Below are 21,132 nucleotides of genomic sequence, written 5' to 3' on the forward strand. Positions count from 1 at the left end.
AAATTTCTTTTTTTCTTTATTTTAAATTTATTCAAAAGACCAACAGAAAATCTTGTTTCCCAAAAAGGTCTATGTCATTTTATTTCCATTTCCTTTTAATTCAATTATGAACAAACTATTGATTTTGAAAGTTTCTTTTGATTTATTATTTATGATAAAACTATTATAAAAGGAAAATTTATGCAAGCAGCAAATACAATAAGTACACAATCAACAGAAAAACAAAGAAATATAGTAGACAGCTAGATAAAGTATTAGATTTAGGTAATTGCAGCAAATTCTTAAAAGTATTGACACGAGAAGAAAGTGCTTGCTATTCATGGCAAATTTTCCTTTTTATTTTAGGTTAAATTGTGTTTTTTTTTTTGCCAAACTTTCATTTATTGATTACACAAGTGTTGAATTATGAAAAACCTCAAAGATTCTATACATTTATTACTTGTGATCTTCTTCAGCATATATTTTCAATAGCTTTAGCATTGTCTGCATTGATATTTTGTGGATATATTGAGAGTGTTTTTGCAAATGTATTAGCATTTTAAGCAATTGGTCGTTTACAAATTTTGTCTACGACATTTAATGCATATTTTATAAGAATTTTCGATTATATTCGTTTTCATTGTAAGGATGTTGTCTTTTGTTAGAAGTTTGGCAATATTATGTGTAAACAGTGGTAGTGCATTAAGAATTTATGAAACAAACATTTTCAATATTTATAAACTAGACTAGACTAAGTATTATACTATAGGCTCGACTATAGACTACATTATAGATTAGATTATAGACTAGACTATACACTAGACTATGGAATAGACTATAGACCACATTATAGACTAGACTATTGGCTAGACTATAGACAAAACTATAGACTAGACTACATTAAATATATAGAATAGACTATAAACTAGACTATCAAATAGACTATAGACTTGGCTATAGACTAGATTATAGACTAGACTATATAGAATATATACAATACATTATAAACTAAACTATAGAAGACATAATAGACTATATACTAGACTTTAGACTAGACTATATACTAGACTATAGACAAAACTATAGACTAGACTAAAGACAAAACTATAGACTAGACTACATTGAATATATAGTATAGTCTATATAGACTATATATATATACTAGACATTTAAATAGACTAAAGACTAGACTTTAGACTAGACTATAGACTTGATTATAGGCTAGACTATAGACTAGACTATAGATTAGACTATAGACTAGACTATAGACTTCACTATAGACTTGACTATAAACTAGATTATAGACTAGACTATATAGAATATATAGAATACATTATACAGTAAACTATAAAATAGGCTAAACAGAATAGACTATATACTAGACTATAGACTAGACTATATAGTACGCTAGATTTTTGACTAGAATATATACTAGATTAAAACACTTTTGATTTTATTTTGGTTTTATTTAGCTCCACTGTGCTTATCTCGTTTATCTGAAATAAAAACCAATTTGATTTCTAACACAATAAAACGTATTCATCTACACAAACAAATACTTACCTCCAATATACCTAAGCAATCGACTAATATATTGTTTTACTGCAAACAAATTATCCAACTGATAATGATAATAATGATGATGTCAATGATTGTGTTATAGATGGAGAGTCTGGAAGTAGTGTGTTAGAGTATGTTTGAATTTTGCATTGTTTGCCACTTCAATTTGGACATTGTTTGCATACAAAATTGATAAGAAGATGGTTGAAGTAGATAAAGATGAATAAAAACAAAACATTTAGTAAAGTGTTAGCAACTACAACAAAAGCAATAACATTTGCACAACAATAATATGAAAAGGGACAGAAAGAGCACATTTTTGAAATCTACAAAACTCTACTAAACGGAACAATAGTGATGACAACAACAACAGTCAACTGTCCTATTAACTAACCAAGTAACCAACATAACCAGAATTTGAATTGAATAAATTGAAGTTGAAGCCAGTCACATGGTAAGGTACCATGCGACTCAGTATTGAAGCCTAAAAACAGACTTTGAATTGTTGTCATTTAATGCTTGTGTTGTATGAGTAAATGTGTTTGCTATAATTATGCCCAAGTTTAGGAGTCTCTGAATGTATCAGTGTATTCATGTATAGCGACAGTTAGTTCAATAAGTAGGTTTGTATGTAAAGCTGAATATATTTGAATTTTGATTTTTTCTATTTCCATCTACCTTCATATTATGTCTGTAATATCGTGCGAAAGTCTATGTTTGCTTATGCCTGATATTATTGAGTGGAATTATTGTGTTTGTGTGTATATGTATGTATAAATATTTATATGGATGCCAATAAAATTCTAATCAATTTTATACTTTAATATTATTGACACCAAATGGTATTTACATTTTTAACATACTTCTAGGGAGGATGATTTTTTTAACGGAAGTAATTGAGTTCCGTGTATTTGTTATCTAGACTATAGACTATGAAAAATATACATATATCATTATTTAAATACTTACGTATATAAAATTAATTTTAGTTATGTATATTAATTGAATAGAATTTCCTTAAAACTAATCTTTTTAAGCAGCGGAATTAACTAAATATAACCACAAACTTACAAAACCAAAACAACATTTTTGGTTTGGAAATGAAATAAAATATATGACAGGTGTTATAAATGTCTAACTTTTATTCTGATGAGATAAAAATTATACCAATAACGCAAATGTTTTTTCTGTTTCCCTGTTTGTTTAACGAAACTTTGTTTTTAGGGTGGACAAAATATGCGCCTTATTAGCTTTTAATACTTTTATAGCGATAGCATAAATACGATTTACAAACACTTGATATGAATATTGGCATTAGACAAGACTATAGACTAGACTATAAACTAGACTGTATACTAGACTATAGACTAGACTATATACTAGACTATATATTAGACTATAGACTAGACTATATACTAGACTATAGACTAGACTATAGACTAGACTATAGACTAGACTATAGACTAGACTATAGACTAGACTATAGACTAGACTATAGACTAGACTATAGACTAGACTATAGACTAGACTATAGACTAGACTATAGACTAGACTATAGACTAGACTATAGACTAGACTATAGACTAGACTATAGACTAGACTATAGACTAGACTATAGACTAGACTATAGACTAGACTAAGTATAATTTTAATTCTTAAAAGAATAATTTGTAGTTTATTTTTATCAACAACATGTTATTATTTAATAAACAAGTTCTTTTGTTTTGTGTCTTTCGCAACATTGTTTATCAACATTGTATATAACCTAGTAGAGTTTAACTATACACTCTCGTAAAAGTTGAGGCACTCCTGTATTAAAACGAACCTGCGCTTTAAGTGAAGTTATAGAACAATAGTCCTTAGACAACATACAAATGCTTTTCACATGCCAAACGACATTTAGTTGATAAATATACGTGCTTACAATAGGTCATTGAAATTTTTATTAAGCGGTCGAAGAAACGGTAGTAAGAAATTCACAAACTCCTATTTGTGTTGTCGTTCCTATAGACATCAAAAAAAAGAAACGTTCGGATAAGGCAACATACTGTGGCCCAGTTTCAAGACATACATGACACAGTGTACTTTTAGTTGAAATATTAAAGAATTAGCAACATATTTTGTTGTCGTGTCTGGTGGTAGACGTAAATGTTGCGACATTATGAAATAGTGTATGTAATGTTAAGTTATTTAAATAAATTTAAATAAGGTGTATAAAAAATCTTTAAAAAACTGTTTTTTTATTGTATAATAAATAAGCTGCTAATGTATTCCAAATGAGATTTAAGAGAAATTATAATATTAAGTTTGTGTGTGTTTTTGTGGTGTAAAAGAAAAAATGATTCAGCATGAACAAGTGTTTAAAATTATACAATTCCCATCATTATCAACAGCAGCATCGACAGAAACCACAGCAACAACATTATTATCATCAATCTTGCAAAGATCCGTAAAAAAACATGTTACTTAATTTCACTTTGTATTTGTAAAATTGTTTGTTAAATAATCAAACTTTTTTCTATACGTGTTATTTTTGACATAAACTTTCAACTCCTCCCCCTCCTGTTACCTACACCTTCTGTCCCTAGTGTATTTTATTTTAAGGAGGAGTTAATATTGAATTCTAATTTATACAAAATAAAAGAATGTTGACAAAATATTGATAAGAAAAAGTTTTCTAAAACCAGGAGAATTGTAAACAATCAAATTAAATAGGAAGTTTAAAAAAATATCTTAAAAAAAACCAAATACTAAGAAAAAGATATTATTTATGATAAAAGAATAGCAAGAAAAGAAAATTGAAAAAAAAAGAAAATTTTCTTGAAACTTCGATGTCATTGAGAAACGAAATTTTGTATTTCATGGATAATTATCTCAACTGTCGGCAATTGTTATTGCTGCTACTCAACATTGAAGCATAATTTAATTGTTTTAACTGAAGTGTGAGTTACAAGGAGACAAAAGAATAAAATAAAGAAAAAAAAAACCTCAAATTTAAAAAAGTAAAAGATAAACAAAAGAAAAATAAAATAAATAAAATGATAAGAAAATGGAAAGAAAAAATTTTCCTAGTAGTCTTTTAGGCGCTAGATGCCACATTTAATTTGAATAATTAAGTGAAAGTGTGAGTGGATGTGCGTTAAGAAGAAAAATAAAAATACAAAAATAAACAGTTGCCAGTTACTTCCTTCTTATTATAACGTGGGCAAAGTATCTGTTTATTATACACCGAAACAAATCTAATCAGATTGAAAGATTTTCCTTTTTTTATTGAAATTTTTATATAAATTGTGTACGGCAACAAATTGTAATTTAAAGAACGAAAAAAAAATCTAAAAAAATTAAATAATAAAAACAAAAATTATAACAAAAGTGTTTACTAAGCAAGTGTGCTACAGTTTGTGTGTCCTGTTTCCTGCTTCCGTTACCATTTTGTTTTTAAACAACTGCTGCTCATAACTGAAAGTGTATGTGTGTGAACTAGCAAAACAACAACAACAACATCATCATCACCATCACTCGTAATGTTAATTATACAAACGATGTCAATGTCGTTGCCATTGTAGTTCACCCGTATAAAATAAAGTGAATTATAAACGTAAGAGTGAGCAACTCTTTAAAACTCTTACACATTCATCTAAACATACACAAGTGCAATTTGTAATTGTATTTTTTTCTACATATATGTTGTATGCAGTAGTTGTTTGTAATAAATTTTCTATAATTTATTCGTTTTGTTTTTGTGTGAAAATATTCACATGAAATGTTGCTGGAATATTTGACGATGCTGTTTATTTTTGGATTAACGACACATATTGAAAGGACCCGATATTTAGTACAAGGTAAATGAATGAAATTAGTTTAAAGTTAAAGAATATAAAGGATTTAAAGAAATTTTGTAACATATATTGAACCTGTGAGGTATAGAATGGAATAATTCTTATGAAATTTGGAATAATGTTTAATATTGTCGAATGGCCAAGATTATGTCCAAATTGTTCTTTTTTACCTCTTATCACAACACCACTTCCTGGTCCATCGGTGAAATCTATATTTTCATTTAACAGTATTCAATCTTCATTGAACTTGAATTGATAAAATCCTAAAATTTTTACAAAAAATTATGAAAATTTTGAGAAATTTCTCAAAACTTTATGAACTGCAAAATTTGTTCGAATTCGAATATACTCTCATAGTCCATTTTATTTGATGTTGTTTTCCAAAACACTTTTTGGACAGAAAATGATTGTAGTATTTTATATCAACGTTATGTAGTCAACCTAGGAAAAATTGTATTAGTTCCACAACTGGTTCTAGAAGGCATGATTATAGCCTGACTTTTTCAGCTTTGGCGTTGAGACTAATGATTTTTGTTCGAAATTAACACCTTCGAAACTACTTCTGTGGAAGTGTTAAGGAGTCGACACTCGTTCTACGAAATGCTTCTTGAGCTAGTTGTTTTATCAATGATTTTTATTTGAATTTGTCATTTGTCGTAAATAGTTTTACACTTATATACATATGAACATTATTGTTGTAACCAATCTGGTACGATAACCTATTTCGCAGATCATTTTGGTGCAAAAACCTTTCGCGGCAAATCGATTTTCTAAAACCATTCATAAACAAATTTTCCTGAATTTTTAATAGAATAATATAAATTTTAGGAAGCTAGTTTTAAAAGGAGGGTAAACCGCTGCCCCTATCCTTAATTTATTTCCCTATAGATGTCCTTGTCAAACAATGGGACCTGTTTATATTGAAAATTTTCAGTTTTTTTTTTATTAAAAAATTTTAAAATTTTGTTTAGAATTTTTGGACGGTTGGGGTAAAGTAATATACTTTTCTAATTAGGGATCTTTTTAATTTCTAATAGTTCAGTTCTATACAGAAATATATACATATATGAATGCGTTTTATATTTCTATATATTATTTTTTTAAAATTTTTTTAACTGAGTAAGTTGTTCGGAACTAGTATTCGTTCTACAGAATTAGTGTAGTTGCAATGTACATATACTTAAATAGTTTCAAAGAAGTAGTTCCTTGAAAACTATTTAAAAGAATTTAAGAACATTTCCAATATTGTTGTTTAAGAATCTGAAGTGGCAATGTTTACACACGTTCTAGATATAGATATTTTTAGTACAAATAAAAAAAATTTCTTGGGACCAATAAAAATTTTTTTAAATTTTTTTTTTGTTTTTTCCCATGGTTTATAAAGAATTGAAATAAAAGTTTCATTTGGAAACTCTTTGATAGAAATACGAACAGACAGACAGATGGACATTCTGGCAGATATATGGACACACTGACGGACATCACAGAATAAGATTTGTATAATATTTCAATATAAATATGTATAATCAATATTGGTATCACGAGTGTTTTTTAGTGAATGAGTGATAAACAACTAAAAGTGATATAGAGGCGTATGAGTATTATTAAATATGCTTGTGTAAAGTATGAGTAGATAATTTTATTAAAATTGTAGAAAATGTAGTTTCAGTTAGTTAGTTAGTTTGAAACGAGGATGTATATTTATCAAATCTGAAGAACTACACAATAGGCTTCTATTAAGCTTGGGATCTCCTTAACTAGCGCCTTAAGTGAAAATTGAACCCACCACCTCCGGTCTTTTAAACTAGAACACTAACATTTAACCTACCGGAGAATAAAAAGGAAACATTTTTAAATTTTCTTTTAAATTTATAAAATCTAACTTAGCTCCTTTTTTACTCTAAGATCATATTATTACATCTATGTATGTGTGTGTGTGTAAAAACCATAAATTTTTCAACTGTAAATTAGCATACCATTTGTGCTGCTAAATCTCTCTCATAATGAAGTGGGTTCTTCCATATGTTCTTTACATTTCATATTGCTTCTTTGTTTAGTCTCATACTTTTGTCCATTATTTATAAATTCCCACGCATTTATTTAAGCTCCCATCTACGTGACCATATGTGATTTGATAAAGAAAAATAAGCAAAATGGAATTTTTTTTCGGTACTTTATTTTTTAAGACACCTTTGTTTATGAGTTACAGAGGACTTAATATGAGAACAACAACAACAACAACAGTAACAATGATGATAATGATATGGTTGTTGTTATTTTATGAGTTCTTTAGTTAACGAAGGTAAACCAAATGGTTTATTGTTTAAATTTTAGTCTAAAAGGAAAATGTGTTTTTATGTCTGTCCTTCTGTGTGCATGTCTTACTTTTTAAGGTTCTAGCATATAATGGTTTGATCCCTTATAACAAATGTGACCACATCAGTATTCGGTGGGTATTAAGGAAATACAATAACATATAACTAAATTATATGGTTGATATTAAGTAGACCTATTTGTAAAATGGTGTAGGTGTGATGTGTGTTGTAATGTTTAGATTAGGGTGGCGTTTTAAAATAAAAATCTTCTTGAAGCATCCCATTTATGAAACTTATATTTTTAATGTAAAATAAGTATACGAAATAATGTAATGTATAGTTTTCAATTAATTATTTTTGAAAAGTTTAATGCGTATACGTTATATTCAATTTATGTAATAGATCGCGTATGAGTAATATTAATTAATTTAAGTTTAGCAAATAAATAAAAATATGAGTAGTTTTCAGAACTGGTTGAAGAATGTTTTGCTATACATTGGTGAAAACATTTTTTCTCTTGCATAAAGTGCACCCTAAGAAGACATTTTTGAGCAAAAGTTTGAGAATTATTTGTAAATCTTTTGCTTATTCAGCATCATATTCTTATTTAAAACTTATTTAAAGTAAATTTAATTTAATGTTTTTAGTTTGATGTCTTGTAGTTTATATATTCCTGACATAGATATTTTTCCACACAAGCATTTCGAAAATTTGTACTGAGATTATTCTTATATACTTTAGTTTTGTAGGAGTGTTTTCCAAGACAGTCTAGTGTGTGTGTAAAACTTCTTCATTTTCTTCTTAAACATCTTCTACAGCCACATCATTTCTAGTCAGCTTATTATGGTTTGATGCTTTGGCATGTGCTTAAAATACATACTCATAGTTACGTATGTATGTATGTATGTACGAATTTGTAAATGGGAAAGAAAGACACACATACAGTTTTGCCTTAAAATGAAAACGTTTCATTACAGTTTTTCTCACACACTATAAGGAGTTTATTTTCATTTCATTCTCTAAGATATTTTCAACACTTTAGACAAGATTTTCAAAAGATTTCACTATAAGGGTGTTAAGTAAAGAAAATGTAATTTTAACTTAATGTTTGTATTTTTGCAAAAAGCTTGAAATCGTCATTATTTAAGATAAACACAATTAAGTGTTAATTGAAACAAAGCAAGAAAGAAGAAAATGCCATTAGTTTGTATTAAATCTTATTGAATAATTGAATTTATTATGTACATATTTGATGTATGAGGCGTATGAGTGATAATTATTTTATAAGGTTAAGTATACGTAGTTAATCCTAATGCTATTTATAATCATATATCTTTGTAACATAATAAAATATGTAAGAGGCATGGCGGATACCCTACACCAATGTATATTCGTTTGTTTTTTTTAATAATAAGGTATTAAATTTAATTTTTACCTTTATTCAAAAAATAGTTTAATAATTTGTTGGCAAAATAGTTATTTTAATATGGTCCTATTCATTAAAATTTTTGTAGACGGATTTACATCCACATCAGTTATTTATGCGGAACATTATCATGATATTAGTGTTAAAAAATGAATTGTTACCATCAAATTATTTTCTGATAGGGACTTTGTATGGGGTACGTTACAATCATTACGAAAATCAGCAGAATCATAAAAGTAAGTTTTGCCGATTTTTGAAGCGATGCAAGAACATTTAGCATATATATGAGCTTGAAAGCCCTTTTCAGTGGTACAATTGTATGGTTTCTATACAAAATATTGAACCGAGTTTAACAATTTTTAATAAGATTCATCCTTGGGTCAAAAGAAGTGTATGTATTTCATTCAATTGTCTTAAAAATTGCGACCTGAAGAGTGTGCACACGGTTTACATGGACACCCAGACGGACGGTAGGACAGACGACTCAGAAAGTGATTCTTAGCCGATGCGTATATATAAAAGTAGTACCAATATTCTTGGTGTTACAAACATCAGTACAGACGTATAATATTCTCCCCACTATTGTGGTGTAGGATATAAATACATTTTAGGAAAATTCAAAAAAAAAAAATGCTTAAAAAATTTTTGGTATAAAAATTATATAAAAGTTTTTATTGCAACTAATTATGTCTAAATACAAAGAGTTTAAATTAGATCAATATAAGAAAATAATATTACCTATTGAATAATTGTATTAATTACGAACATTAAATACATATGTGGCGTATATGTAATATTAATTAATTTGAATAAAGTATACGTAATAATTTGTTGTAGAATGATTCTCCTTATAAATTTTAAAATTACAAAAAATTGATCTTAAAAATTTTTTTTCTATAGCGAACGAACAAGGTTTACATAAACATACGGACAGACACACGTACGAGCAGACGGACATAGGTAAATCGACTCTGTTTGTTACAAACATCAGCTTAAGTTTAAGGGTATAAGATTTTTATAAATCAGTTAAAAGTTTTCAAATAAGATTGTATTACAAACAAAAAATAGATTTTGTAACAAAAATAAGATTTTTAGATTAAACTTCTAATCAAAGCATTTATGTGTAAAATAACAATTTATGTGAATATTTTTAAGTGATAACGAATACATCCCTTAATACTAATTCATATTATATTTATCTAAATTTTTTAAAAATTACGTGTTGCTCTATTGTTTTTCTAATTCTATAATCTTAATATTATTACAAAATTTTGCTTAAACTTTCTAAAATAATATTTAGAAAAAATATCATAAATATTTCTTTTTAATATTTAAAACAAATATATGTGTTATTATGCTTATGAAAAATAAATGCAAGTGTATTTTATTTTTTCTAAATACCACAAATACTTAGGTGTATTTGCTTTGGTTTTTTTTTTTTAATTTTTTCTTATATATTGTATCTTATATTTAGTAGAAATTGAAAAATATTCTTTGAAAACCGATAAATTAGAGATTTTATCACAAGACATTAAGGAATAGAAGAACTAAAACTATTTAGAACAAAACGTAATGGAAGAGAATTGAAACCAACTAAATTGTGTAGAATAAAAGTGATAATTTCACACATACATATATGCTGAGGAAAAACTAGGGTGCATTAGGATTATAATTATTTTTTTTCAATTTTGTTATGGTTACTTTGATAATATTGCTATTGAGACCAACTCCGAAAACGACCTCTAAACTTGAAAAAATCTTTGCCAGATTATCAAACAAAAGATCCGCTTTGAAACAATTTTTCAATATTTTATTGTGCCACCCTAATACACATTGTTAGTTTTAGAATAACTTTCTTCCTCTCTAGTTATATTTTTCAATTTTGTTTTAAACTATGTAATATATGATATTATTGCCAAAAACAAAAAACGTATTTATTATTTATGAAATCCCTTGAAATCAATAAAAAAATTGTTACTTTCATAACAGATATAAATTGAAAAAAATCTTATTAAATTAAAAAACAAGAAAACTATACATATAAGTTATCAAGTTTAAAAAAGAAAAGAAATATTAAAACCTAAACAAAAATAACTTTTAATTAAATGTCTACAGAAAAAATAAAATCATCAAAAACTGATAAGACAAACGAAAAGCACAGAAGACATCAAAATTATTATTTTGTTGCAGTGAAACTTAATCTTTATACTTTTTTTACTAGATATTATCCCCTTCCGTTTATATACATCTTTTGTTGATAAATTTATTATTATTGCTGTTGCTCTTGTTATTTGATTGTTTGCTTTTATATAATGATGATGACGAGGATGATGATGATGATGAGTGAACATATAAATAAATTTTGATATTCTACTTAATAGTTCTTATTGTAGTTTATGGCAATATTTCATTTTATCAACAGCATTAACAAAAACATCATCATATTTTTCTTCTTATCAAATAGCATCCTTTGTATCAGCTCTAGCAAAAATACCAACAGCAAGAAACAACAACAACAATCAGCAATATCATCATGTTTAGCAGATTTTTGACACATCAATAAAACTTTTTGCTTATTTCAAGTAGTTTTTTCTTGTTGTTGTTTTTGTAACAATTTTTTAAATTATTTTTGTTGGTTTTGTTGAGAAGAATGTTTAAATTTTGTATTCATTCGTTTTTGCATTTTATATCTGAATGTTATAATACTTTTGGTAGTAAACCAGCAAGAACTACTAACAACTAAATCTTATATTTACAGTAGTTTCAAAAGGGATTACATGATGTTTTTGTGGAGGATTTATAAAAAGAATGTTGTTTTATGAGTATTTACAATGTTGTTGTTTTAGTTTTGCTGTTATTTTATATTTGATATAAATTTAGTTTTAGTTAAAGAAAGTTAAAAGGACAGTGGTGTTAGACAACGATATTTCAGTAATTTTCTCTTCTTATATTTGAAAAATATTTTAATTGATGTTTTTTAACATTATATTAAAAATTTTTGTTTTAATTTAATATTTATTATAGTTAAATAAATAGATAGATAGATAGATAGATAGATAGATAGATAGATAGTTAGTATGTTTGTAAGTTAGCAAGTTAGTAAGTTAGTAAGTTAGTAAGTTAGTAAGTTAGTAAGTTAGTAAGTTAGTAAGTTAGTAAGTTAGTAAGTTAGTAAGTTAGTAAGTTAGTAAGTTAGTAAGTTAGTAAGTTAGTAAGTTAGTAAGTTAGTAAGTTAGTAAGTTAGTAAGTTAGTAAGTTAGTAAGTTAGTAAGTTAGTAAGTTAGTAAGTTAGTAAGTTAGTAAGTTAGTAAGTTAGTAAGTTAGTATGTTAGTTAGTAAAGTATAAAGTTATAAAGTTTGTTGTTTATTTTGATGAGAGGATATGTGTTACATCAGATCTTAAGAAGAATGCCTTGACTCGTATTGTCCTTGCTGTTCGTTTCTTAACCAGAGGAATTGAATCCACAATATTGGTATTAAAAAAATAATAACTAATTTACGGAAATTTTCTGTTTTGCTATTTTTAACCACTGTTCATATAGAATACAAAACCTCCTAAAAAACGTTTGTAAGTACATATGTTTTTTTGTTGCTGGTTGTTTTTATAGTTTGGTTAGAGATTTTATAAAGCAATGTGTGTTTATTTAGGAACTTGTTTTCGGTCTTTTCTTAGTGACTAAATATATGACTGGTAGTTTGTTTCGGTGCCAACAAAAATTTTAACTTTTCTAATTTGACCTTATGACACGTAGCCAATCGATTTCATGAGCAAAAAAAAAAAATGAAGCCATAAAAGAAACAGCTTTATTCAGAGTGTTGCTACTGCTAAAGATTATGATGATGATGGGTTTTTTTTTTGCACAAACATTTTTTTGTTACATCAATGCAATCTATTTTGTTAAAAAACCATAAAGAAAAATTTAACAAAAAATATAAGAGAGGGAGAGATTTGAAGGTGGCAAATAAACTTTTCTTTTTTTTAACACTTTATTTTTAGGTTTTTGTTTTTTAGTTGGAAGCAACAAACCACCCCACAAACCAAACACCACAAAAATATTTGTGTTTGAAATTTATACGTTCGTTAAACTGGCAACACTTTTTATGTTGCCGCAATGTTTTTTATTGACATCTTTTTTTTGCTTTCTTGCTAGACTGCGTTTCTTTTTTGGTTATTTTTTAAAAAAGTTCATCAACATTTTGTTGGTGAGGTTGTGTAATTTTTGTAAAAGGATTTTTTTCGTAGAATTTTTTTGTTGAAAGTAGGAAAATTGCAAAATTATGCGGCAGGATGTGTAAGAAAGTAGGAAGAAATATATGTCTTAATAAGGTTTTTTTTCAATGACATTTATAATACCTAAAAAGCCACCAATAAGGTTTTATTTAAAAAAAAATTGTTTAATAGTTAATAAATATATGGGTAAAAAGAAACTTCAAAGCTTTTAATGAACTTAGCCACCACTTAAAATGTTATAAAAAGCATCTTGATTAGAGATTTAAGTTTTTTTTTCAAAAACTAAAAACCAAATAACCTTTTTGTTCCGTGGTAACATGGTAAAAGTATATAAGTCGTCCTTTTATACTTTTAAACCGTTTATCCTTAAAAAGTAAATTTTTTAAATTATTTTTTTTTCTCGTCAAAGAAATGAATAAAAAATCTATAAATTTTCTGTTAAAAAAAAAAATAATATTAATTTTAAGGAAATTGTGGTAACATTTTTTCAAATTTCCTAAAAATAAAATAATTTGAGATATGTTTTTTTCCTTTGTTGCCAGTGAATTATTTATTTAAAATCTCTTTTTTTTCATTTTCCTACAAATGACCCAGGAGTATAATGAGTTGTTGCTCTCAATAATACCTGATTTCATGATTTCACCAGTCGGCTCTTGTAGGGTTTATTAATATTTATTTGTTGGTTTTAAGAGTCCTTGAGTGTTAAAAACACACACAAGTACCATTTTCCATAAATTAGAGCAAAAAAGAGAAAAAAAAAAATAATGTAAAAACAAAATTAAAAATAAAAAAGGTGTGATTTGTGAATTTAAACATTAAGTATTCCAACAAAAATAAAATTATAAAACTCTAATGTAACCAGATATTTGCTAGCCAATGCGCATATAAAAGAGATTAAAATGAAATTTTTAAAGTTGATTTAAAAAGTTGATTTTTTGCTTAACTTAATTAAATATTTGAAAATATTTTTAATACAACATTTATTATCTAATGTTTTATGCAGAAAAATCCGTTTAATTTCATTTTCATTATCTCTTAGTGTGAATAAAACATTTCACAATGAATGTTTACACTTCAAAAATCATTGATGTAATAAATTGGAAAAAGAGCAAATCATGTAATGATTTCTATTAACTGACAAAGCAAATTTTTGCACAAAACAAACATAAAATATTTAATGAACCAGATATTAATGAAAAAATTTCATTTCCAATGACCTTGTGCTGTAAATGAATAGAGATATTAATAATTTATGCCTAGTAATGCTTAATAATCTTGTAGTTAAAAAAGATATGAAGATTTTAATATAAAAAGTTAAAATGCCTAAAAATACGAAATAACTTTTCTCATTAAGTAAACTTTTCGTGAAAAAGTAAAAACTTTTTAAATTCAAAATTTTAAAATTTAGTATTGAAATAGTTTTTTTTTTTTAAATATGTCCTTAAATATTTTTAAAACTTTTAAAGACTATTTTATTCAAATTTATCATAGAAAGCTTAATTTTAATTCTAAAAACGTTGTTTTGGTTTCTAATGAATGATTTTTATATTTCTGGCATTTTACGCATTTTAAATTTGTAGGATTTACTTACTTCTAAAAAGCTTTAACAAAAAAAAAATTGTCCGAAGAATACAGTTGTTTACAATTTTCGAAAATTATTGAAACTAGTTTCTAAGAAGTGTTTAAGTTTTTCTTAAATTTCTTGATTTTTTTTTCAAACAAAAAGCTTTTAATTTTCAAATACCTCTTAAAGGATATAAAACATTTTGTAAGGTTAAGTTAAGCTTTCTTAAAAACTTACTTTTTTCGAATATTATTTCAAGTTATTAAAAAATCATTCAATAAAGCTTTTTAAAAAACTTTATTAAAAAGCTTTCCTAATAGTTTAATTCTTTTTATAACATTAATGCGAAGAGCTTGTTGACAATTTAATTTTTTTTAAACTTTTTCAACAAAGCTTTTCTACACATTATACACAGCTTTTTTAAACATTAACACAGAATTTTTTTAACTTTTGTCTTTTTCGCAAAAAAAAACTAGTCTAAAAAATTTTTAAGAAAAGCTTTGGTTTTCAAATTTTATTTAAAAAAGGTTTGAAGTATTCAAAAAAAGACTTGCTAAACCAAATTGGTTACGAAAGCTTATTTAAGCTTTAAAACCTTTACATAAAAAGCTTTTGTATACCTCTTTCAAATGTTTTTCATCCTTAAAAAAAAACTATTGCAATAAAAATTTAAAAAAGCTTTTTTGGAAAGTTTAAAAAAACTTTCTTTTTAAAGATTTGATGGATTTAAGAAATATCTGTCATGTTTTACAAAAATAAATCGAACTTTTTAAGAAGCTTTTCCAATAACTTTACACAAAAGCTCTTTGAAGCTTTTTTTCGGAAAGACTAATTTATTAAAACTTTTTTAAGCTTTTTTCACAAAAAGTTTTCTTAATTCTTTTTTGAACATATTTTCATAAAAAGCTTTTAAGCTTCAACAAACGTTTGTCTAAAAAACTCCTCTTAAATTGCTACAGTATTCTTAAATTTGCATTTTTTTGCAAGTTTTGAAAAGAAATATTAGAAATTGAAAGAAATTTTCCAAAGATGGATATGTCCTTTTTTTACAAAAAATTTCGAACTTTTGAAAAATATCTAGATTTTTATTACTTAACTAATAATATGATATTATATTTGTTACTTTTACTAATTGACATTAATCCATTTTGAAAAGCAATTGTAAGCGATTTATAATAATTAATTAGAAGATAAATTTGCATTTGAAAAACTCTGCATATTTTTAAAAGTACACAAAAAAAAAAAGAATTAAAATGAATTGGTTTGCCAGAATTTTTAAAAAGCACAAGTCAAAGTTTATTCACATTTAATTAAAAATGAAACAAACAAACCGAATGACAGACGAGATTTTTGTTTTTCATCAAGTTAAGTAAACAGATTTTGTGGTATTTTCGTAGTAGTAAAAAAACAAACAAAAACAAAAAAATATTTTTCAAAAAAGCTCTTTTAAAGTGGCTAAATACCACGTATGATTAATATTTAATTTATGGCAAAAAATACTCATACGCCACCGCAGAACCAAAACAAATAATTATTACAAATAATGTTTTTGTAACAAATACAAATATAATAGGAAAATTATATGTTTTTTAAAAAGTAATTTATAAAAAAGCTTTTTGTCATTCTTTTAAATGTTGTCTCTTTTTCTCTTCAACTTTTAGCCTTAAAAATGCCCACAAACGATACCCTGCACGATTTCAATCACAACAACAACATGATTTTAGACAGTTACGACAATACACATCCGGAATTTGATAATTCAACCGAACGAGACGTTATAGCAGCAGTGGGCACAACAGCACGACTACATTGTCGTGTGAAAAACTTGGGTGATCGAGCGGTGTCGTGGATAAGAAAACGTGATCTACACATACTCACAATTGGTATAATGACCTATACCAATGATCAAAGGTTTCTAGCGCGGCACATAGACAATTCCGATGAATGGGTCTTGAAAATTGTATCCGTACAGCCGAGAGATGCAGGTGTATACGAGTGTCAGGTGTCGGTGGAACCAAAAATAAGTCAAGCCTATAAGTTAATGGTAGTTAGTAAGTATTTATAGAAGCATCATAATTCAAAAATTAAATTGAAACAATTTGTTTTGCTTTATATTTCATTATCTTTTAACCAGCTTCCAAAGCACAAATTTTAGCCAACCGTGAACTGTTCGTGCAAAGTGGCAGTGACATCAATTTAACCTGCATTGCACCACAGGCTCCGGGTCCCTACACTCACATGTTGTGGTTTAAAGATAGTGAACTAATCAACGACTCAACACGAGGTGGCATACGCGTCGTGTCAGAACAACAAATGAAAACTAGCAATTTAGTTATTTCTCGAGTAACACACACCGATTCGGGGAATTATACCTGTGCGGCAGACAATTCAAGTAAGTTGAATGTGTAACAATACGGGGGGGATTTTTTATTAACTTCCATGAAAGTTTATTGTGTATCTTTAGCTAGTTTTACTCTGAGTTCTGTTTTTCTTTTTTAATTCGTTTTTGTTTGTGTGTTTCTTCTTTTTACTTTTTCCAGATAGCGACAGTGTTTTTGTACATATCATCAATAGTGAAAAACATGCCGCCATGCAACATGAGTTAGCGTCACGACTGCATATACCACGTAGCCTTTTAGTGATACTAACCTTCTTCTATGTAAGTGTATTAAAATAAATATTTATAAAAAAACTTTCAAACTATAACTATTTTAGGGTCATGGCAAATTTTACACATACTTCTGTTTAAGTTTTGTTATGTGATTAAAGCTATAAAAAAATATATATTTATAAAAAAAATATTTGTTATCTAAGAAGCCTTTCTTGATTAATTTAAAGAAAAGCACTGAAAAATGTTTGTTTTTCTTTTCGAAATATTGTTTTTAGTAAAAACATCTAAAAGCTCTTTTGTGATTCTTCTATTAATAACATTAAGTAAAAAATATTTTCAATTAATTTTAAAAACTCTAATAAACTATTTGTTAAATGAACTTTATACCTTTTTCTACATTAATTACAATAAAACACCACAATTTTCCATTAATTTGTTAGTGCTCTAAATTATTCCTTTTTTTATGTATATTGTTCAATGCTCAACTACTAATTGTATTCTTTACGCTATATATTTTTTTCCCTCAATTCTTTTCCATTTCATTTAATTATTTAGATTTTAGAACGAGTCATTAAATGAAACTACATGCAACTGCAACAACATGAAGAAAAACTACATCTATAGTCTGCTTTATCACCGACAAACAAACAAACACATTTTTCTAGTCCTAAAATAATAATAAATTACATATAACCACCGCCAGTAGTAGAGCAGAACCAAATAAATAAAAAACCCAACAAGAAACTACAAACGAGCAGCAAATTGTATTAAATAAATAAAAGTGCAGTGCGGTGCAAAGCAGCGGCAGTGTAGCAGTAGTTTATAGCCGTAATGTTTATAATTAAAAAACAAAAGGCTTACAGAAATATATACGCAGGAATTTAGTACATACACAAACAGACTTTCTTATACAATGTATAATGCTTTTTATGAAACCTTAAAAGGCTGAAGTTTACAGTTCGAAGGTAAGTTCTTTGACTTTAACTAGATAATAAGTAAAAAAGTAGATTAGAACATGTAGTATATATAAGAATTAATATTCAAGAAAAAGACAAAATGCTAAAGGGAAGATATTAATTGCAGAACTGACACGACGGGAAATCAGCTTTTTTTGTTTTTAACTAAAACTACATCAATTTTACTAAAGTATGTGGTGCTATACTATGGACTAGACTATAGTCTAGTCTATAGTCTAGTCTATAGTCTAGTCTATAGTCTAGTCTATAGTCTAGTCTATAGTCTAGTCTATAGTCTAGTCTATAGTCTAGTCTATAGTCTAGTCTATAGTCTAGTCTATAGTCTAGTCTATAGTCTAGTCTATAGTCTAGTCTATAGTCTAGTCTATAGTCTAGTCTATAGTCTAGTCTATAGTCTAGTCTATAGTCTAGTCCATAGTCTAGTCTATAGTTTAGTCTAGTCTTTATTTTAGTCTAGTCCATAGGCTAGTCTATAGTCTAGACCATAGTCTAGTCTATAGTTTAGTCTAGTCTATAGTCTAGTCTACAGTTCGGCAGCACACCTAGTCTAGTCTATAGTCTAGTGGTTAAATTAAGTTCAAATTTGAACTAATTTTCCTCTAGAATCCCACTGTGCCTTATAAAATATATTTTTAAAATATTAGTTATTTATGTTAGTTAATACGTATAAATATTGCTAGTATGTATATGTATGCATGTTGAACTATAAATATATTTATGTCTTATGAACTGGTTATATTTTTTTTCCTTTCTAGATCATCTAAAAGTTTTACAGATAAAATATATAAAACTGTAACCCTTACTGTTCTCTATCAACCACAAAAAAATATACACCAGAAAGCAACAACAACAATGAATTGAGAAGGAAATTTGTGGAACAAGCCACCTTTGGCAGCATAATATTAGTTTAAGTTTTATTTTGTTTGTTCAAAGGAAATATGTAATCCAGGTAAAATCCTAACGTTTAAGACACATACACATGTGGCTTAATATTAAATATATATAAGTACACACATACGTTAGCTCCTTTTCGAGCTATAACTATGCTTCAAATACGTACACATACTAATACCAGCTTTGTTAAGGTATATAGAGACAGCTATTTGAGACAAGTTTTCATACGAGTATATTGTCTTATAATTATTGGTATTTGATTAAGCAAAAAATAACTGTACAACAATTTAGTTTGTGAATACTTAAGCAAAAGACAATATGTGTATAAGAGGATTGTTTGGTATTTTTCTGTAACAATGTGTGTCCTTGTTGAAAGCATTTAATGGTACATATGAGGTTGTAGTTTTGTGTTTGTTATTTTCAACTTTCTTCTTACAACAGTGTATGTATGATAATAAATAACTGTGCTTAAATTGCTGCCTTTGCTGTTGTTGCTACGATTAGAATTACAATACAATTACCCAGCAATCAAATTTGAACATTTTGAAATAATTAAATTTTTGAATGAATTTTTTGAGAAATTTCTAACAAATAACAATTTTTGAAAAATTGTTTGAAAAATTTTTAAAAATATCAAAAAAAAATTTTTTAATATATTTTTTTTAAATTTTATATTTTCTCTAAAACATGGATATGTGGTTGTTACCTCTTTGCTGGGTTAGTTATAAACTACAGCTACTACTGTTGACATTAAACAGATGAAAATCTGAATAAGCTTTGCTAAATGTTTGTAGTCGAATAATTGAATGCTCAAGTTTTGTTTTTTTTTTTTTTTTTAGAAAAAGCACAAGAAAATAAACAAAATTTACTAAAAAAGGAGAAAAACTCATGCTGAGTTTTGTTATATGAAATTGAACATTTTTTTGTCTTATTTCTAATATTAAGGATTTGTATAGTATAGAATTCGTATACCATGTATGTGTGTGTTGTACTAAGTATATGTGGATATGTGGTTGTTAGTAACTGTGAATTTGTGCTTGTGTGCACAAGAATAAGTAAATATTTACAAGCAATTTCTGTTTGTTTAAGAAAAACTAATAGCATAAAGCTAGTTTATGACCAAAAAGGAAAGAAAAATAAAAAAAGCAAAAATTAAGCAGAAACCTTATAGACCTGTAAACATTTGCATACATTAACAACATGTATGAGAACATAAGCATAAGGGAAGTATAGCCAATGTTAAGCATTGAAATAAAAAAGTTCCATAGTTTGTTTAAAACACGTCCAAGTTAAATAAATATATTGTTGTTATACTAAATATACATATTTCTTAGAATCTCATACATTGGCATACCTTCCCTCTTTTGAGACATTTTTATAACATTTCATTTAAACTACAATTATTTTCAAGTGTTTGCACTTCTTGCTCGAAAAAAATAAAACAAGAAAAGAGCCAAAGAAAGAATTTAATAAAGATTGTAAATGTATCCTTATCTTTGCGCTCATATAATCCTTCACACAGCCATATATACTTTCATACACTCATACGCATATGAAAATGTAAATAGTTAAAGTGTTAATTGTAAATACTTTTTACCAGGTTTTTTATATCTTTTCATTATGGTTTTAATGTAATTTTGTTAAATATTCTCAGTTGTTTATTTGTTTATTTTTTTTCGGTCTTTAGCATTTAAGTATTTTTGTACTTGTCTTTTAGGTAAAAGAATAATAAATAA

The 21,132-nt window shown here is 26.7% G+C and overlaps 1 protein-coding gene across 1 annotated transcript; it reads left to right on the forward strand.

Moving 5' to 3' along the window:
* Window positions 1-3,458: 3,458 nt before the first annotated feature.
* On the forward strand, window positions 3,459-20,846 carry LOC111680455 (lachesin). Its single transcript, XM_046949683.1, has 6 exons — window positions 3,459-5,381; window positions 16,576-16,965; window positions 17,049-17,306; window positions 17,455-17,573; window positions 18,081-18,490; window positions 19,258-20,846. The coding sequence occupies exons 1-5, from the start codon at window positions 5,303-5,305 to the stop codon at window positions 18,102-18,104; spliced, it is 870 nt and encodes a 289-aa protein (XP_046805639.1). The 5' UTR covers window positions 3,459-5,302; the 3' UTR covers window positions 18,105-18,490; window positions 19,258-20,846.
* The last annotated feature ends 286 nt before the right edge of the window (window positions 20,847-21,132 follow it).

Source organism: Lucilia cuprina, chromosome 4 (genome assembly GCF_022045245.1).
Source record: "Lucilia cuprina isolate Lc7/37 chromosome 4, ASM2204524v1, whole genome shotgun sequence".
Classification (NCBI taxonomy): Eukaryota; Metazoa; Arthropoda; class Insecta; order Diptera; family Calliphoridae; genus Lucilia; species Lucilia cuprina.

Coding starts and splice junctions, on each gene's coding strand:
- LOC111680455 (XM_046949683.1), top strand. CDS start 5,303: ATGTTGCTGGAATATTTGACGATGCTGTTTATTTTTGGATTAACGACA. Junction 16,966..17,048: donor CTATAAGTTAATGGTAGTTA/GTAAGTATTTAT, acceptor TCTTTTAACCAG/CTTCCAAAGCACAAATTTTA. Junction 17,574..18,080: donor TGATACTAACCTTCTTCTAT/GTAAGTGTATTA, acceptor TTAATTATTTAG/ATTTTAGAACGAGTCATTAA.